Raw genomic sequence first — 15000 nt, forward strand, 5'->3', positions numbered from 1 at the left:
CTCTCCATTAAGAGATGATTAATACAACAATCTGGGAGACATCACTGTCCTGGCACGCGAAATTTTCTCTTCCCGTTGCCGTCCGCGTCTTAAAAACGCGCGTGCTTAAGCTCCCAACTGTTTTTACCACGAAATATGCAAATTTGTGACCGATTGGTCTTGAATTCTTGTCATTTATCCGCAGGGGACGAATATTGGGTCGAACTCCAAATATTGCCGATCCCATCAGCAAGACCACCACGAAAGCTCATGCAGGTCAGAGTGTTATCGGCAAAAGGCAATTTTAGGTTACGAACCCCATTTTGTAAACAGCCAACTGGTTGCCTTCTGCTGGTTGGCGTCCTTAATCATGACTCTGTTAAGTTTAAATTGTTTCGTTTAGATTATTGAAAGTGAAGAGCCTGTGAACTAGCTTGATGGCAAACTGCACTTTCACTATAAATAGAACATTTGCTTTTTTTACTTTCCATTGGCGGATGTCATTACAAAGGCAGCACTGTGTTCTCAGCTGTTTTAAGATGCCAAGCGTCGGTCCGACCAGAATTTGAAGTCAGGATCTCCTAACTGATCTTCAGTACTAACGGTGCTGTTTGTGTTTGTATTTCAGATTACTGTCGATCTATTTTGCGCGACGGAAGAGGTGCAGCCTTTGTGCCGAGTCCAGCTTCTGGCGAATTGTTACCATTCGGATATCAAGTGATTGAAATAACTGGTTACAGTGATATGTGGGGGAAGTACAGTGACTTTCTGGTTTGCAAGGTAAACATAACATAGTTATATAGGTGCTGGCGAGGTGACTGAGATCTTGCAACACTAAATTGGAGATTTGCGAAATAGCCGAGATATTGTCTTTGGCATGCCCAAGATTGCTCGATCCATTGGCCCTTAATAGGGGCCATTTTGGTTTCTGGGTAATTTTTATTTGAAATTTAGCTATTGCCCTCTGATTTTCATGGTTTCAGATAGAAGGCCTGGAACCAGTGAATATTCCCGTCAAGATGGATGTCGTTGGCTGTCCCCTCAATTTGCAAATGATGAAAGACCAAGCACCGATTCTCCGGTGAGGTTCTCATTTGCTGACACAGAGTTCAAGGTTTTTTCATTCTTCGTTCTTATTTCAAAGAGGCCACCTCATTGGTTAATTAGAGTGAAAGTGTTTGTTGGGTTATATGAAGTAAAGTAATATTACTGTCATGGCTTTGTTTTAATTGGGCTTTTAACCTCAAAACCCCCTCGAGAGGCGTTTTATTAATAACTCTGCTCGAGAAAGGGTTAACTCCGAGGCCCAGTATGATGGGCTCCTATGTACCGTCCTTATCTAAAGAAATAAAGTTTAACTTTTCGTACTTGTCAAGACAAAGATAGCTTTTTTAGCTGAGTCATTCTAAGCCCGGTCTTGGGAAACTTTTTCCGCTGAGCAGACTGACATCCTCTGTGATTATTTTTGTCGTTGATTAGGTTTGGAACGCACGTCTCCGGAGCTCCTTCAGTACAGCGATCGCTCAGGATTAACAACACAAGTCCCTTTGGTGAGTGAATTGGTGGAACTGATTGCCAAATAGTGAATTAAACTTTTTATGTCAGGAAGTTACTTTGAAAGTCGAAACATTTTTGTGACTCGGATTTGCAATGACAGCGTCGGATTCTGAATTAAAAGATGCAGAGCAGGTGTAGGTGGAAAATGAAAGTGGAGTCTCAGCTGCTTACAGCTAAATGATATGCGATTAGAGTCTGTCATTGAAGCCATTCAAACAACTAAATAACACAAGCGGCATCCCCACTATAACATGTCGTCACTTTGGGTCCCCCCTGATTCTCATACGATGCAGTTTTAAAAACACCTTTTCCGCTTTTCTATTGCAGACATTCGCTTGGACTGGGAGTCCTACCACGTTCAACCACAGGACACCCAGCTTTTGGATATGCTGCTTTTCATAGGGCAACCTCTTCCGGTGTTTAAGGATGACGACGAAGTTGTCCCAGCTATTAAAGAAGAGGAATTTTATAAAACCGAGGAGACACCCTTTATACAAGTAAAGCTCAGAGAACACGATGGAACATGCTCAAGTAGACCTTTTGATGCAACACCAAGGCAACAGGTTAGTCATTTCAGTCCCATCAGTGATGAACATGAATTTATCTTAAAGACCACTTGTCTGGTCAGACAAACGAGCTATGAGAATATAACATTTGATCATCAGAAAAAGTATTAAGGGGTTTGAGAAGATTCCCCATGCCACTAGCATTAAGAAAACCATATCCAGTAACTAGTTGGTTATGTCGTGACGACAAGGCTCTAAGTAAAATTGGCATTCTCCACCACTCCTCACACCTTTCTCTCAACGCTTTGCCTTCCTTACTGCTATTTCAGGACTTCTACACAACCTCCCAGCCGTTCGATCATCTGTTGTGAAATAATCTTCCAATCAGTTTCCTCATGGCGTTTTTGGCCTTCTTTCGTTACACAACAAATGGTTGAGTTAAAGGGCTATTTACATGGGAGGGGGGGGGGGGGGGGGGAGATCCTAGAGGAGGGAGCATCCTAGTAGCATTTTTTTTATTCAGGGTGTAAAAGTTGTTTTTTCCTAGTGATAGGGTCTTCCTTGCTGAGAGCTAAGCTGAAAGTAGCTGGGGTAAAACCTTAGTGCTAGTAAGTTTTTAGAGCCACTTCCACTTGGAAGCTCCTAGCACTAGAGACTAGAAAAGCAAAGTGGAGGCGCCGGGGGGTTCAGCAACGTCGTTTTAACGATAATAGACCATAACTCCAACGGGAATTTCTTCATATATACTTTGCGGAACTGAGTTGTTTCGCGTTCTACGATCTTTCTGGTGCAATAATATTCCTCCCTGCATACAAACAGCCCTTTCATCAAGGCCATAATTTTTTTCCCAGATAATTCCTGCAAGAGGCCACTCCTGTGCCAAAGTGTCGTTTCATCCTTACACAGAAAAGCCCTCTGGGGAACAGTGCACCGGATACGTTGCCGCTTACATGAGCTTAGATGATCAGGTAATGAGGTTTCTGCTCACACATTTTTGAAAGATCTTTAAAGAGACGGCGGCTACAGCAACGAGAACGTTTAGGAAAAAATGGGAACAGGCTTGATACATTGGTTAGCCTGCAAGCAGGCTCTTCCGTTGAAAATAATAATAATAATAATAATAATAATAATAATAATAATAATAATAATAATAACGATAACGATAACGATAACGATAACGATAATAATAATAATAATAATAATAATTATAATTATAATTATAATAAAGGTCTTTATTAAGAGTTCATTATGCAAACAGACGTGCAACAATTAACAAGGTAAAAATTGAATAAAACGACAAACCAATATTAATTACTATCAAACAGACATCTAACGGCGCGCGGTCGAAAAATAGGGCCTTGGTTACTAGTTTGTACCAACCAAGCCACCTGTATTTCGACCGCTCGCTATTTCAACGGAAGAGCCTTCTTGCAGACTACGCATTGGTGAGATCACTCGCCTTTCGCTGGTCTGCCCCTGAATGGATTTCGGGACTAGATCGACGCCATATTTAGCTTGCGTGAATTGGTTCTCTATTCTACGTAAGGAGGCATTCCCTCGGATTCCAGTTTTTCTTGTGCATCAAAAACCAACATTTGATAATTACTCTGAACGCTCCGCGTGTGTAGAGCACAACATGGAGGAAGTGTCGTAGACTACACCTTTATCAACGTCTTGTCGTAGTGACTTGGGATAATTTCTTTATGATACCATAAGCGCGCAAGAAATTGTCCTTCGTAGCCATCGTCCATTGTCGTGAGGTGTTCATATTGGAAGCTCCTTTTTTTCTGAACGAAGTGGACAAACCTATGACTACGAACTAGAGCCTCAAATTCGTAGTTGGCTTGCACTGTGCCCATGATCACAGGGGTACTTTTTGTGTTACTAGTTCCCCGTTCGTTCTCTAGGTCCTGAAGATTCCTGGATGTGTACATCGACTGCATGGTGTGGAGATAAGACCCTTTCGTGTTGATATGACCGCCAAAATCGACCCAGCATTGTAAGTTTTGGCGTAATTTACTGTTATAACAAATCAAGGGGCTCGAAATTTGGCGACATTCTACGTAAAAATTTTATTGGTCGTTACCAATGTGGCTGATTGTGATATCTGTATAACGGATTTCCTTACGTGTCTAGGTAAATATTTTAAATTTAATTTTATCGTGCAAATTATCTTTAAGGACGTTCGCGCTAATTGTTTGTGCGCAATGTAACTGCGCAGGTAACGCGACTGTAATATGTCACGCATTACTTCGAGCATTAGTGAAGTTGAGGTTTGAAAACATTTGCAGAAACCGCGGACGATAAGTCTTGCACAGCGTTGGATAAGAGAAGATCGTGATCAGTCAAAATTGATTAAAAATATTTAGGAAAGTCAAATAGACTACTGCACGACTGCTGTTCGCGTTGTTTTTATCAGTCGTGCACTAGTCTACTTGACTTTCATAAATATTGTTCAAGAAAATGTTAAAATAACATGGCGACAAAATCGCCGGGGAAAAAATTCCCGGCGGGCAAAAGAATGGCACATTTATTTCCGAATCATCATGAAACGTTAAAGAGAAGTGAGTGGAAGGATGGATGGAAAAGCTCTTTAAAAGGTGTACGTAGCTGCTTATCGAGTAGTGGCTGAAAGTTTGGAAAACTCGAGGACGAACCGTTGCGTAAATTTAACGGGGCTGTTTCTTTTTTTACTGTTTTTATTACCCTACGAACTTAAGTTCAAAATGAATGTATGTTTTTGAAGTTCTTATCCCTTACTTTCGTGAAAATAGAGCAGTATTTTCGTCCTCGTTGGCTTGAATAGTGCGGACCTGCGTGGAAAAAACCAGCGATTAAATTTCACAAAAACCACACTCCAGAAGACGAGCATGACGGCAATGAGGAAATATTATACAAAACACTAACCAAATGAAGATGACGACTGCTTAAAACTTCGTTGCTATGCTCGAGAAAGCTTTGTTTTGGGGTAAAAACCTTCAACGATCGATCCTCTCTTATGTTCCAGTCCTTCCCCGACAGGTCACGCATAAACGTGACAAACGAAGTTTTCCAAGAGCTTCGTAAAATCACATCGATTTTACTCCCTTGGATCATCGGTGACCCCTATTTTTTTAATCATGAATCACTTACTCTACTTACTATCTACAAAATATGATAAAATGAAAAAAATCTCACCGTAAGAAGTTATCTTTCCTCGTGCCATCGAATTCCGGTAGTGGTTGCAACGGATAGAGGTTACGAAAACGCTCGTCCAGGATGAGCTCTACTGTTTACGACATCCCTAGCGGCATGAAATTATCTTAAAATCCCACCCCTAAAAATCTATGCACGGAAACCTTCACTCTAACAGTTCATTTTTAGGATTTTCGATGGATGAGCAGATGAGGCTACCTTTCGTTATTAAGACAGATTTATCGAAATTAAGGCATTTTTCCACTGCCATTTTCTCCGAAACGAAGTCGGTGACCCCCAATTTTTTTTATATTTTTGGAGTAAGTACTTTATGACCTAACTCTATGCGAGAATTGAAGAAAATCTCACCGTAGGAAGATTTTGGCGCGAACGTCCTTAAGGAAGCTTAAATATCATTGAGCTTACTTTCTAATTACAACCTTTATATTTTCCGAAAAAAGACCTCCCCAAACCTGTACGCATACAATATCAAACCGAGAAATGTGATTTTATTTCTTAACAAAACGTTTCTTCAAAAGTTGGAAAGTAAGTCTTCCTGTCCCATCCACTTTGCCTAAAAGTTGTTTACCTTTGATACAATCGCCTGCAAGTTCTTCTTGCAACAAAAATTGATGTGTTGCGATCCATTCTCAGTCGTAACATTTATTCGGCAATACTTTTAAAACATCACAGCATTCGGGGTTTTTTTCTCCTCGTTTGGTCACGACAAGCTATAATTTCGATGTTATTTTCCTGACACCGCAAATCACACACATCATACGATTTTTTGTCGGAGTTTTTCGCGATCCTTTATTTACATATCCAGCCTGGCATCTAATCCAATATGATTGGCTCGTTCCGAGCAGGCGCCAGCAAGTAATACAGGACTCTCTCTTTTCCCGCCTGGGTTCCAGGCCCATTTTCAGAGCGGGTAAGAGGGAGTCCCGGAACAGGACTAAAGCCAAACTCTATCTTTTGACCGGCTCCCGAGATATCCAATTTAAAAAAAACTGAACTGAGTTCCCGTTTTTTTCACGCTATTAAACCTAACAGACTTTCTTTGGAAACGGAGGATGGCAAAGGAACAGAGTTCATTACAGCGGCCTCTGATCTGGTTAGTAATATGGGCCTTATTCGCGCGGCGGCCATAGTGGTCATAGACAGTAGATTTCGTACCCCGAGCCTCGAATTGAAATGTTTGGGAACGAGCTACGATGGCGCAATACTAAAATTTTCAATCCCTCGGGACTCAACATGGCGACCGTGTGATTAAGGCCCATTGTTTTGCTTAGTTAAAGCCTTTTGAATGGATTTCGTGGCTTAGAGTAAATCGGTTGCAGGAAAGTGCTTCAATAGTCTTCCTAAAAAAGTTTGGGCTTTGGGGAAGTTTGGTGAGTTGGGTGTCCTGTGTGACTAATAGGAACCGTGTCCCGAAAATTTTAATTCTATTCCATTTTGAAGCATTTTTTTCGAATCGCTTGCACCTTACAAAAAGCCTCGTTGAATTCAAGTCAATAATCCATTATGGTGTTTAATATGCGAATTATCGCTGGTTTGAAACTTTTCTTGCGCTAACAATGACCTTTTTCTCTTTACTAGCTTGTTGGAATAGCACCGCTGGTCCATCGCTTTGTCCTCTGTAACACCACGGAAACACCGCTGACAATGAAGTTTGAAACAAAGCCTCCATTTCAGGTCATGTCCGCTGAACCACCGCCATCGGCCAAAGCTTCAAGGTCCCAGGCCTCTGGTCCCATTACGGTCAAGCCCGCTAAAACAATTGAGGTGAACGGGAAGCTTTGTTAGAGTCCATTTAACAAATAGATGCCATGTTGCGGTGCGCCAGTTCAGTAATAGATCACAGTTGAAAAGTGTGGCTGGAGCAAAAAAGTTGCACACGCTAGACTGAGACTCTCGTAGACTCCTCACAAGTATTTGAGGTCATGTTTAATTTTAAAATCTTTGTCATTAACCGCCTGTTTTCATAATTTTCTTTCAGTTGAAGGTGGGATTCTGCCTGTCACATGAACTCGTACATAAAGTGAACGAGATACCTTTCGAGCAGGAACAAGAGGATGGAACCCTTCTCACGGCCACAGACGATGACGACAGGATACTGATCTTCAAGCAAGACCTGAAAGTGGAATTTTCAAATAATGATACACAGGTTCAATGACCTTATTGCATCGATTTCTAGTTTTCCACTCTCCTAGCTTAGGTCGCACGGTGAAAAGGTGACTTAATTGTAGATATGACGGACTACCTTTCCTGTTGCTTGTGGGCTGATCTTGAGGGAAGAGGTTTTTGACAGTCCGTATCCGTTTTCATTTCTTTGCTAATGGTGTCTACTTGTTGGTTTTTCAGTTAATTCCACTCATGGCATCAATCGCTGTTCCAACTCTCCGTCTGTCACGAGATGTGGTAGATTTTGAAACGTGCCTTGTTGGTCAGTCAGTCGAAATGCACGTAACGTTGTACAATCGTTCACAGTCCGCCTCGGCCTGGATCGCCAAGAAAGGTAACGATGTGGCAATGGGATGTGCTAAGAAATCATAAGTAGATTGGGGGATTCTGCTCTCTCGATTTTAAGTGATTACGTGTAAGGCATATTTAGAGTTTGCTTAACTAAGAGATGATGACGATGACGACAACGACGAAGACGATGACGAAGATTACGACCACGGCAGCGGCGAACACGACAACACGACGATGACGAAAATTACGACCACGGCAGTGGCGTACACGACGACGACACGATGATGACGATGACGACGATAGATCTACGATGCGACGTCATTGAAAACGTTATCTGAAATTGCAAGTTAACGCTGGTTTAAGAAACTTTTGCGTGGTCAATATTTCAGTTTTTTTCTTCTATAAACTAGCAAGACTGTACACAAACTAATTTCGTTGGATCGGTTTCGAAGCTTGTAAAAGCTCCTACCTATTTGCGGAAAACAGAAAAGAAATTTCCTTTAATGATCAACTGTATTTCTCATTATATGATGTTGTGTGGTCGAATTCTCCTTGGCGTCGCCACGCCGTGGATCGTAAAGTTCCTGCTTGTTGATTACGGCGACGAGTAATGATCAGCGCAGTTATGAGTGCTACTTTAGCAGCCGCGAAATGAAAGCCTGAAAACTTCCATCTTGAACGGGACAACTAAGGGACAACGGAATCTTTCCTGTAGAATACAGGAGCGAGCAACTCCCATACTGACGCTATATCACTATCTATTTAGGCTACCTTTTCCGCCATAAAACAAAGGCAGTTCCGGTTCGGTGACGCTCTGATGTCATGTTAGTTTCTTGTGATTGGTCATCAGTCCCTTGCGGGAGTCTCATTCGCGGGAAATTCAATCTAAAAATAAATGAGTCTGTGAAAACGCCGTCACAGGAATATAGGGCTGTTGTTCGCTCAAAGTCATGGGCTCCTGTGGAAGGCGATTAAAGTTTTTGGTTTAAAGGGTGATATTTTAATTGCTCATCTTCACAATCGTTCACTTTACAGACCCTCGTTATCCATTGGTCAGTCAGCAAGTCTTTGACGTGTCGCCAACGGAAGGATTCCTCGAGGCCAAAACAACCCTTGTATCCCAAACAAAGACGACGTTTAAAGTTACCTTCACAGCAAAGTAAGTTCAAGTTCATGTGTATCTCTGATTGGCCTTCAATCTCGGCCAAATTTCATTGACTAATCACGTTCAAGTTTTCCATTTTCCAGCTAAAGTGGAAAAATGACACTCATGCCAACTTTGTGCGTGTTATTTCTTTTATTCTGTGGATTTGAATTATTTGTTTCCCAGAAAGAGCAGTCTTTCTTCAGACATTATTTAAGAGACCATGAATGGATTGATCCCTAGCCTGTTCCAGGCTCTCAGATAGTCGAGAAAACGAAAAGAACTGCGTGTGAAAAGCGAGTGAGGGCTTGGTTCGAGGCGAGGCGGGAGAGCCTGTAAGCATCTCTTTAAATTCTTCATTCCGCCCACTTTGCAAATAACCTTTCGCATGTCAAAATGTCAATCTCAAAGTGTTGAAAAAGGGCGGCATCGTGTGGTCGACCCGCGCGAGTTCAAGCGCGATTCTTTCATTGTTGTTCAAAGGTGATGCGTTAATTCTCGCTTGTGCGAGTACGTTAGCCAGAATTTACAGCACTTTTAGGAAAATTACTTTTGCAAGCGAACGAAGGCATTGTCAAAGCAACCGGGAAACGAGTGTCAAGGAAATCACCGACGGGAGATTTAGCAAATTCGACCAAAAGACACGACCTGGCAGTTCGAAAGCTGCGAGTTCCCGACGCTCTGTTGACTTTTCCAAGGAAAACAGAAACCCGACCATTGAAGTTTCTGGCCTAGATGATAAGATGGTCTCATCAATAAACTTCAGCTCTGATGCATCAGGACAACCGATAATGAATGTGAAAGATTGATATTTCATGTGGATAACTTCAATTGCATTTGCAGTATACAGACACGTAGCCATCACCTTCGCTTCCTGAAAATCGCTTGATCTTTTAAAGCCTTAAGACATACAAGTCAACGGAAATACAAGCCTGTTTTCGGCAAATTTTTTGGTTTTTTTTTTTTGCTCTCATTTTTTCGAAGGCGATGAAGGCAGAAATTTAATTGACCCTAGCTGGTGAATTCGAATACGCAGCCAAGTATTTGCATAAGAAAGAATAACAAAATATTGTATTTTTCTCGTTCGTCAGAGTTTTCAGAGAGCGCCGTTGAATGCTAACAATTGTGGCGTGCATGGGACATAATAGTTGTGTCAAATGCGAACTATATATCGTACCCGGTGATGCTATATTGTAAGCGGTGTGGAGAGACGTCGTATCACAACATTGAAGCGCTTTCGCAACGCGCGGCAGTAACTGAAAATTTATGCTTTTACCAAAACCAGTTGGAAGCATTGCAAACGGATCGTTTTTTCGACTTATTAAAGTTGAACAGACACAACTTTTGCTCGAATCTGAGGGCTTGAACGTTTGGGAATACTTTAAGACACTCGGCGACAGAGTTGACCTCTTTCTTTCGTGCTCCGCGCGTGAATCAAAATGATGACGAAAGTGTTGATGTAAACTGTCAAAATTGACCAATCAGAGGGTATACCAGGAGCTGGTATACCGGAATGAAGAATTTAAAGAGATGCTTACTGGCTCTCCCGCCTCGCCTCGACCCAAGCCCCCACTCGCTTTTCACACGCAGTTCTTTTCGTTTTCTCGACTATCTGAGAGCCTGGAACAGGCTAATTGATCCCAAACCTCTCGCACCAAAGTCAAGTTCTTCTCATGATGTCTTGCTAACAATTTAAGCGTACCGGCATTTTTTGTCTCGTATTTATAGCTTGAATTACCCTCTTTGACTTATTGTGAGCTAATTGACTCCAATTATTATACTTTAACGTTGCAGGCACAATATTGAATACGAGTGCGTCGTCATAGTCAGCGGTCAACTTCAAGAAGAGGAGCAGAGACTGGTGATGAGAGGGAGGGGTTCGTACGATCAAACGCACGAACGGCTGGTGAATTCACCACGGTCACGTAACCAACCGTAAAATGCGTAATTTTTGTCGCGAAATTAAGTCTCCACCAAGGCAGTAATGTTTTATGTGACACATTGCTGGATAGCATTTTTGTATATAGACCTCTGTACATGTTTTGTGAATACCATTTAATGGAAATGTATTAAAATGTTTTTCATTTAAACAGACTCGCGCATATTTGAAAGTACCTAAGCATTGATAAGATAGTGCGCTCTTGAGGGTTGTTTGTTTCGACCTTATAACGGTTTAAGCCACTGATTTGACAGAAAGGCATTTACTAAAAGGAATTAAAAGTTATCACTCGGGTCCGTAGGGGCACGAGTTATAAAACACGTTAAGATTTCATTTTTTTTCCTGTGCAGCAAAATGCATAATAGAAAAACGTGGCAGTGTTTGATTGGGCAATGCGCAATAGAAAGCACGTGGCGGTGTTTTGATTGGGTAATGCACAATAGAAGCCACGTGGCGCTGTTTACAATGGTTATTTAAAACAAACCACGTAATCCAAGATCATGAAGAGCACTGTGATGCGTTGTTTGGGATTACTGAAGATCGGCGTTGCGTTGGCTCAATCGATTTCTTCTTGGGGCGCTCAAAACACATACAAAGAAAGGCATACCCTTTTGGCGGTAGACCCGCACTAAAAGATGCCAAGCGTCAGCTTCGAAACGGGTCGTTCCGCGAACTGAATGAAACAAGAATATACTCGAATGTAACTGAAATGGACGCAACTATTGAAAGTGATACAAGTCAAAATACTAATCCTTTAATAAGCAGCGGGTACCTTATTGAGAACTACTCTGAAGATGACAGCGACAAAGAAAATAACTCCTCAAACAAATGGACGTCATATTAGAATCTTTTGAAGACAAAGTAAAAACATTTGCATAGTGATTTGCGTGTGCATCGACATAGATGTGCCCGAGAACCGAGCAGAATTACAGAGAAAAGGCTGAGACGTCTATAACAGCAGAAAAAGGAGGAAACTTGCTGGAACGTATTTGGTTAACAATTACCCTGGGTGCCAGAGGTTTTATTTTTCTTTCCCGAGGAGCGAGCGGTTAAAACGGAGAGGCGAAAAGTAAGAACCTCTGGTCACGGCGTTTAAGAATCTCACTTGCATGCCGTTTTCAATAGTGATGTCAATGTTGTAAGCCAATTCAAGTCCTTTGGGAATAGAACGTTTTGGGTTTGACATTTCCCATCGTGCAGCAACCAATCAAAAGCGACATGAAACCACAAACTAATTACCGTTGGCGGTTGTTTAGTTTTCTCACGCGTGACTACGTTTTTACTCGAAACACGATATTTCTAGTGTTCAAGGTTTTCGGATTTTCTTTCAGCTCTAGGATATGCGAATCAATCAAGGCATTCAAGGGACAAATAACGACTACGATGGCAGCTTTTGGAGAATCCACGATCATGCAAATACGAACAAACTTTCGGCACAAGTTGAAATATCAAAGATTTGCCGCATCAAGTTGGCAGGACAACAAACACATCCTCACTCTTGATGAAATTCCTGAACAGGTTTCAATTCTAAAGTCTCCGAAAATCCAGAATTTGCGGTGTATTGTACTCTGCACACAACTATAGGAGCTACCTCAGGTATGCGTTTAAATCTAAGAACGTGGTATGTAACACTTCTCCAAAAGCGTGAATGAACTGATGCTTACAACATCGAAACATGTTCCTTAAACTTAAAAGTGTGTTTGTATTTTAAAAATATTAGTAACACTTGTGCTATCCAGACCATTTGGAAAATGAAAGTTAAATTTAATACAGAAATCAGGAATACCCGGTACGATTTGTAAAAGAATGTTGTTTTGTTTTCTCAGAAACGAAACGTATTTATTTTGAATTCAGGGTGAAGTATTTACACAGTGTGTTAGAGTGACCAATCAAAACAGAATTTGTAATTGGAAGTCTAAACATCTCCGAGATACGAAACGTCAAAAACAAACTTGTGAACACGTAAACCTGAAATATTGCAAATCATAATGCTGACAAGCACAAAAGCGAAGGAAATGGATCATGCATAGGACGTTTTGAATATCTGAATGATTTTGGATTTTGTATCATGCTATCATACTCCATTCAGTTTCATTCAATTATGGTTCTTTTCACATCTGCGAAAATTCAAATACAGTACGCAGGGTAACCTCGCAGTGTGAGACAAAATGGCGCCTTACCGCGTGGCTGCCACGATTATCATCACCATCATGTGCTTGAGGCGAGAAGAGAACCAAGGATAGCTTCCGAGAATAGAAGAAGACAAATCCAAACCTTCGCTCTGTAAAGCGATTAGAAGTTTCGTCTGCTCATACCACCGCGTGCTCACCATTCTGTTCAATTACGCATTGTAATTACTTCAAACAACCCCTTTGAGGTTCCTTTGAGGTTGTTTGAAGTAATTATAATCCAGTTATAATCAGGGGCTGCAATTAGTTGATGTGAACCCATTTCATATTTAATTCGATTATAATTCGATCATAATCAAGGCCTAATGTGAACAGGGCTTTAATAATAAATTGGATTAACGTGGAACAGGTGATTGTAAAGCTAGTAATAGCCCCTTACTGACGATAGCCGCCATGTTGGTTTTGAAATTGTTATGCAAATTAGCCATGTGTTATGCTGGGGGGCAAACTATGGAATAAAGGCAAATAGACCATTTTCGATATATTAAAATTCAGTCCGAAACAAAAGGCACCATCTCGAGGCTCTGGGGAATAAACTCATACAAATCCTTATAATATATTTATTCCCCAGAGCCTCGAGATGATGCCTTTTGTTTCGCGCTGAATTTTAATATATATCGAAATTGGTCTATTGTGGAAAATCGGTTCGTCGAAATATTGAATTAAAATTGCTAAAAGTACATTTTAGAATTTAGAATTAATTACCTTTTATAATAATTTTCTATCTTTTGATTGTCTCCGACATTTTGACTTTCTACTTCGTTATCTGCTCATTTTTCACTAAAAAACATCGAAGTAACTTGTGCAATCATTCTATTTTACTACTTAGGTGATAAACATTCAATGAACGTGAAACAAATCATATGTTTTGCTAAGATGTTCGTTATAACCTCTCGAACTTGTGTTGTTTGCCCCCCCCAGAAGTGTGTAGCTAATTTGCATGATAAAGGCAAATCCAACGTGGCCGCTATCGTGAATAAGGTCTATTGCCATGGTTCGTATGTAACACATGTAATCATGAGAAGATTCACGGAACACGGAATTTGAAAGGTTATGCAGGGGCAAGTATTTAAAGGTAAAATAGGTATTTGTTGACTTTATGCTTCGATGTATTGTGCACATAAACAAGTATCTGTTCTTCTCTTTAAATCCTTGCATACGGCGAGAGCTACTGAAATTTAAACTGACCAATCAGAATTCAGCGAGCGGGAAAAACTGTGCTATCCTTGTGCTATTCGACGTCACGCCAATTGTTTACATTCGGATTGGTTAGATCGGTGGACATTTGCTCAGCCTTCTCTTGTGACTCTCTTGACCGTCGCTTCTTTGAACTCAGCGGGACAGAAATGACGCATTGTTCTAGCAATCAATTTGCCAATCCACTTTATCCAGTTTATGAATTGGTCTAGCATGTGGTTAAAAACCAGGATCGCCTTTGAACTTTATTCTGTAGAAGAAGAAGACGTTGCTGAGTGAACATTTTTACGACGAAATCCCTTGGTTTGTTCAGCACTTCGATGTCCGATAACTGATCAATCACATTTGGTCGTCTGACCATATGAAGTTTTTCCAGCTCTTGCTTGTATCCATCATGATCGAACTTCAGGTGAAGCGCTATGCTGCTTTATGCCAACTTCGATGACTTGTGATGAGCTTGCCTGCTGCCGTATTTGGGCAAGATTGGTCTTACCGGGTTGGAACTTAATAGTGATGGGAACAACTTTTCGTTCATCTGCTGTGCCAAACAACAAACAATCCTGTTGGGTGTTCCATGTGCTTGGCGAGTCTTTCACGACCATCATCTATCAGATCTGGAGTGGAGTTTTCCTTCAGTGATTACAACTTGCGATCGTTCCGCAAACATCCACGACGTAGCATGCAGCACTTTTTAGTGACTACAGGATCCCCGGCCCGTTTTGCTGTTTCAAGGGAGTCGTGCATTTTTGAGCAGTTTGTCTTCATTGCTTGTATTTTTTCGTTTGTTCCTAGTGGCGCAAAGTAACTTTGATGATTTGAAAGGACTCGAATCCTTAATTG

General features: G+C 41.2%; 1 protein-coding gene across 2 annotated transcripts in view; it reads left to right on the top strand.

Moving 5' to 3' along the window:
* Positions 1 to 10925, top strand: part of LOC138053673 (deleted in lung and esophageal cancer protein 1-like) — a 45354-nt gene extending 34429 nt beyond the window's left edge. For both annotated transcript variants that reach the window (XM_068900270.1, XM_068900267.1), the window contains exons 26-38: positions 185 to 255; positions 608 to 759; positions 963 to 1060; positions 1459 to 1529; positions 1864 to 2099; positions 2894 to 3010; positions 3950 to 4041; positions 6270 to 6330; positions 6816 to 7001; positions 7216 to 7383; positions 7581 to 7734; positions 8727 to 8850; positions 10630 to 10925. In XM_068900270.1, coding sequence (XP_068756371.1) covers positions 185 to 255; positions 608 to 759; positions 963 to 1060; positions 1459 to 1529; positions 1864 to 2099; positions 2894 to 3010; positions 3950 to 4041; positions 6270 to 6330; positions 6816 to 7001; positions 7216 to 7383; positions 7581 to 7734; positions 8727 to 8850; positions 10630 to 10774 — 1675 coding nt within the window. In that variant the 3' untranslated portion in view covers positions 10775 to 10925. The remainder of the gene's footprint in view (positions 1 to 184; positions 256 to 607; positions 760 to 962; positions 1061 to 1458; positions 1530 to 1863; positions 2100 to 2893; positions 3011 to 3949; positions 4042 to 6269; positions 6331 to 6815; positions 7002 to 7215; positions 7384 to 7580; positions 7735 to 8726; positions 8851 to 10629) is intronic.
* Positions 10926 to 15000: the final 4075 nt, after the last annotated feature.

The sequence above is a fragment of the Montipora capricornis genome, chromosome 1, assembly GCF_036669925.1.
Source record: "Montipora capricornis isolate CH-2021 chromosome 1, ASM3666992v2, whole genome shotgun sequence".
NCBI classification, from domain to species: Eukaryota; Metazoa; Cnidaria; class Anthozoa; order Scleractinia; family Acroporidae; genus Montipora; species Montipora capricornis.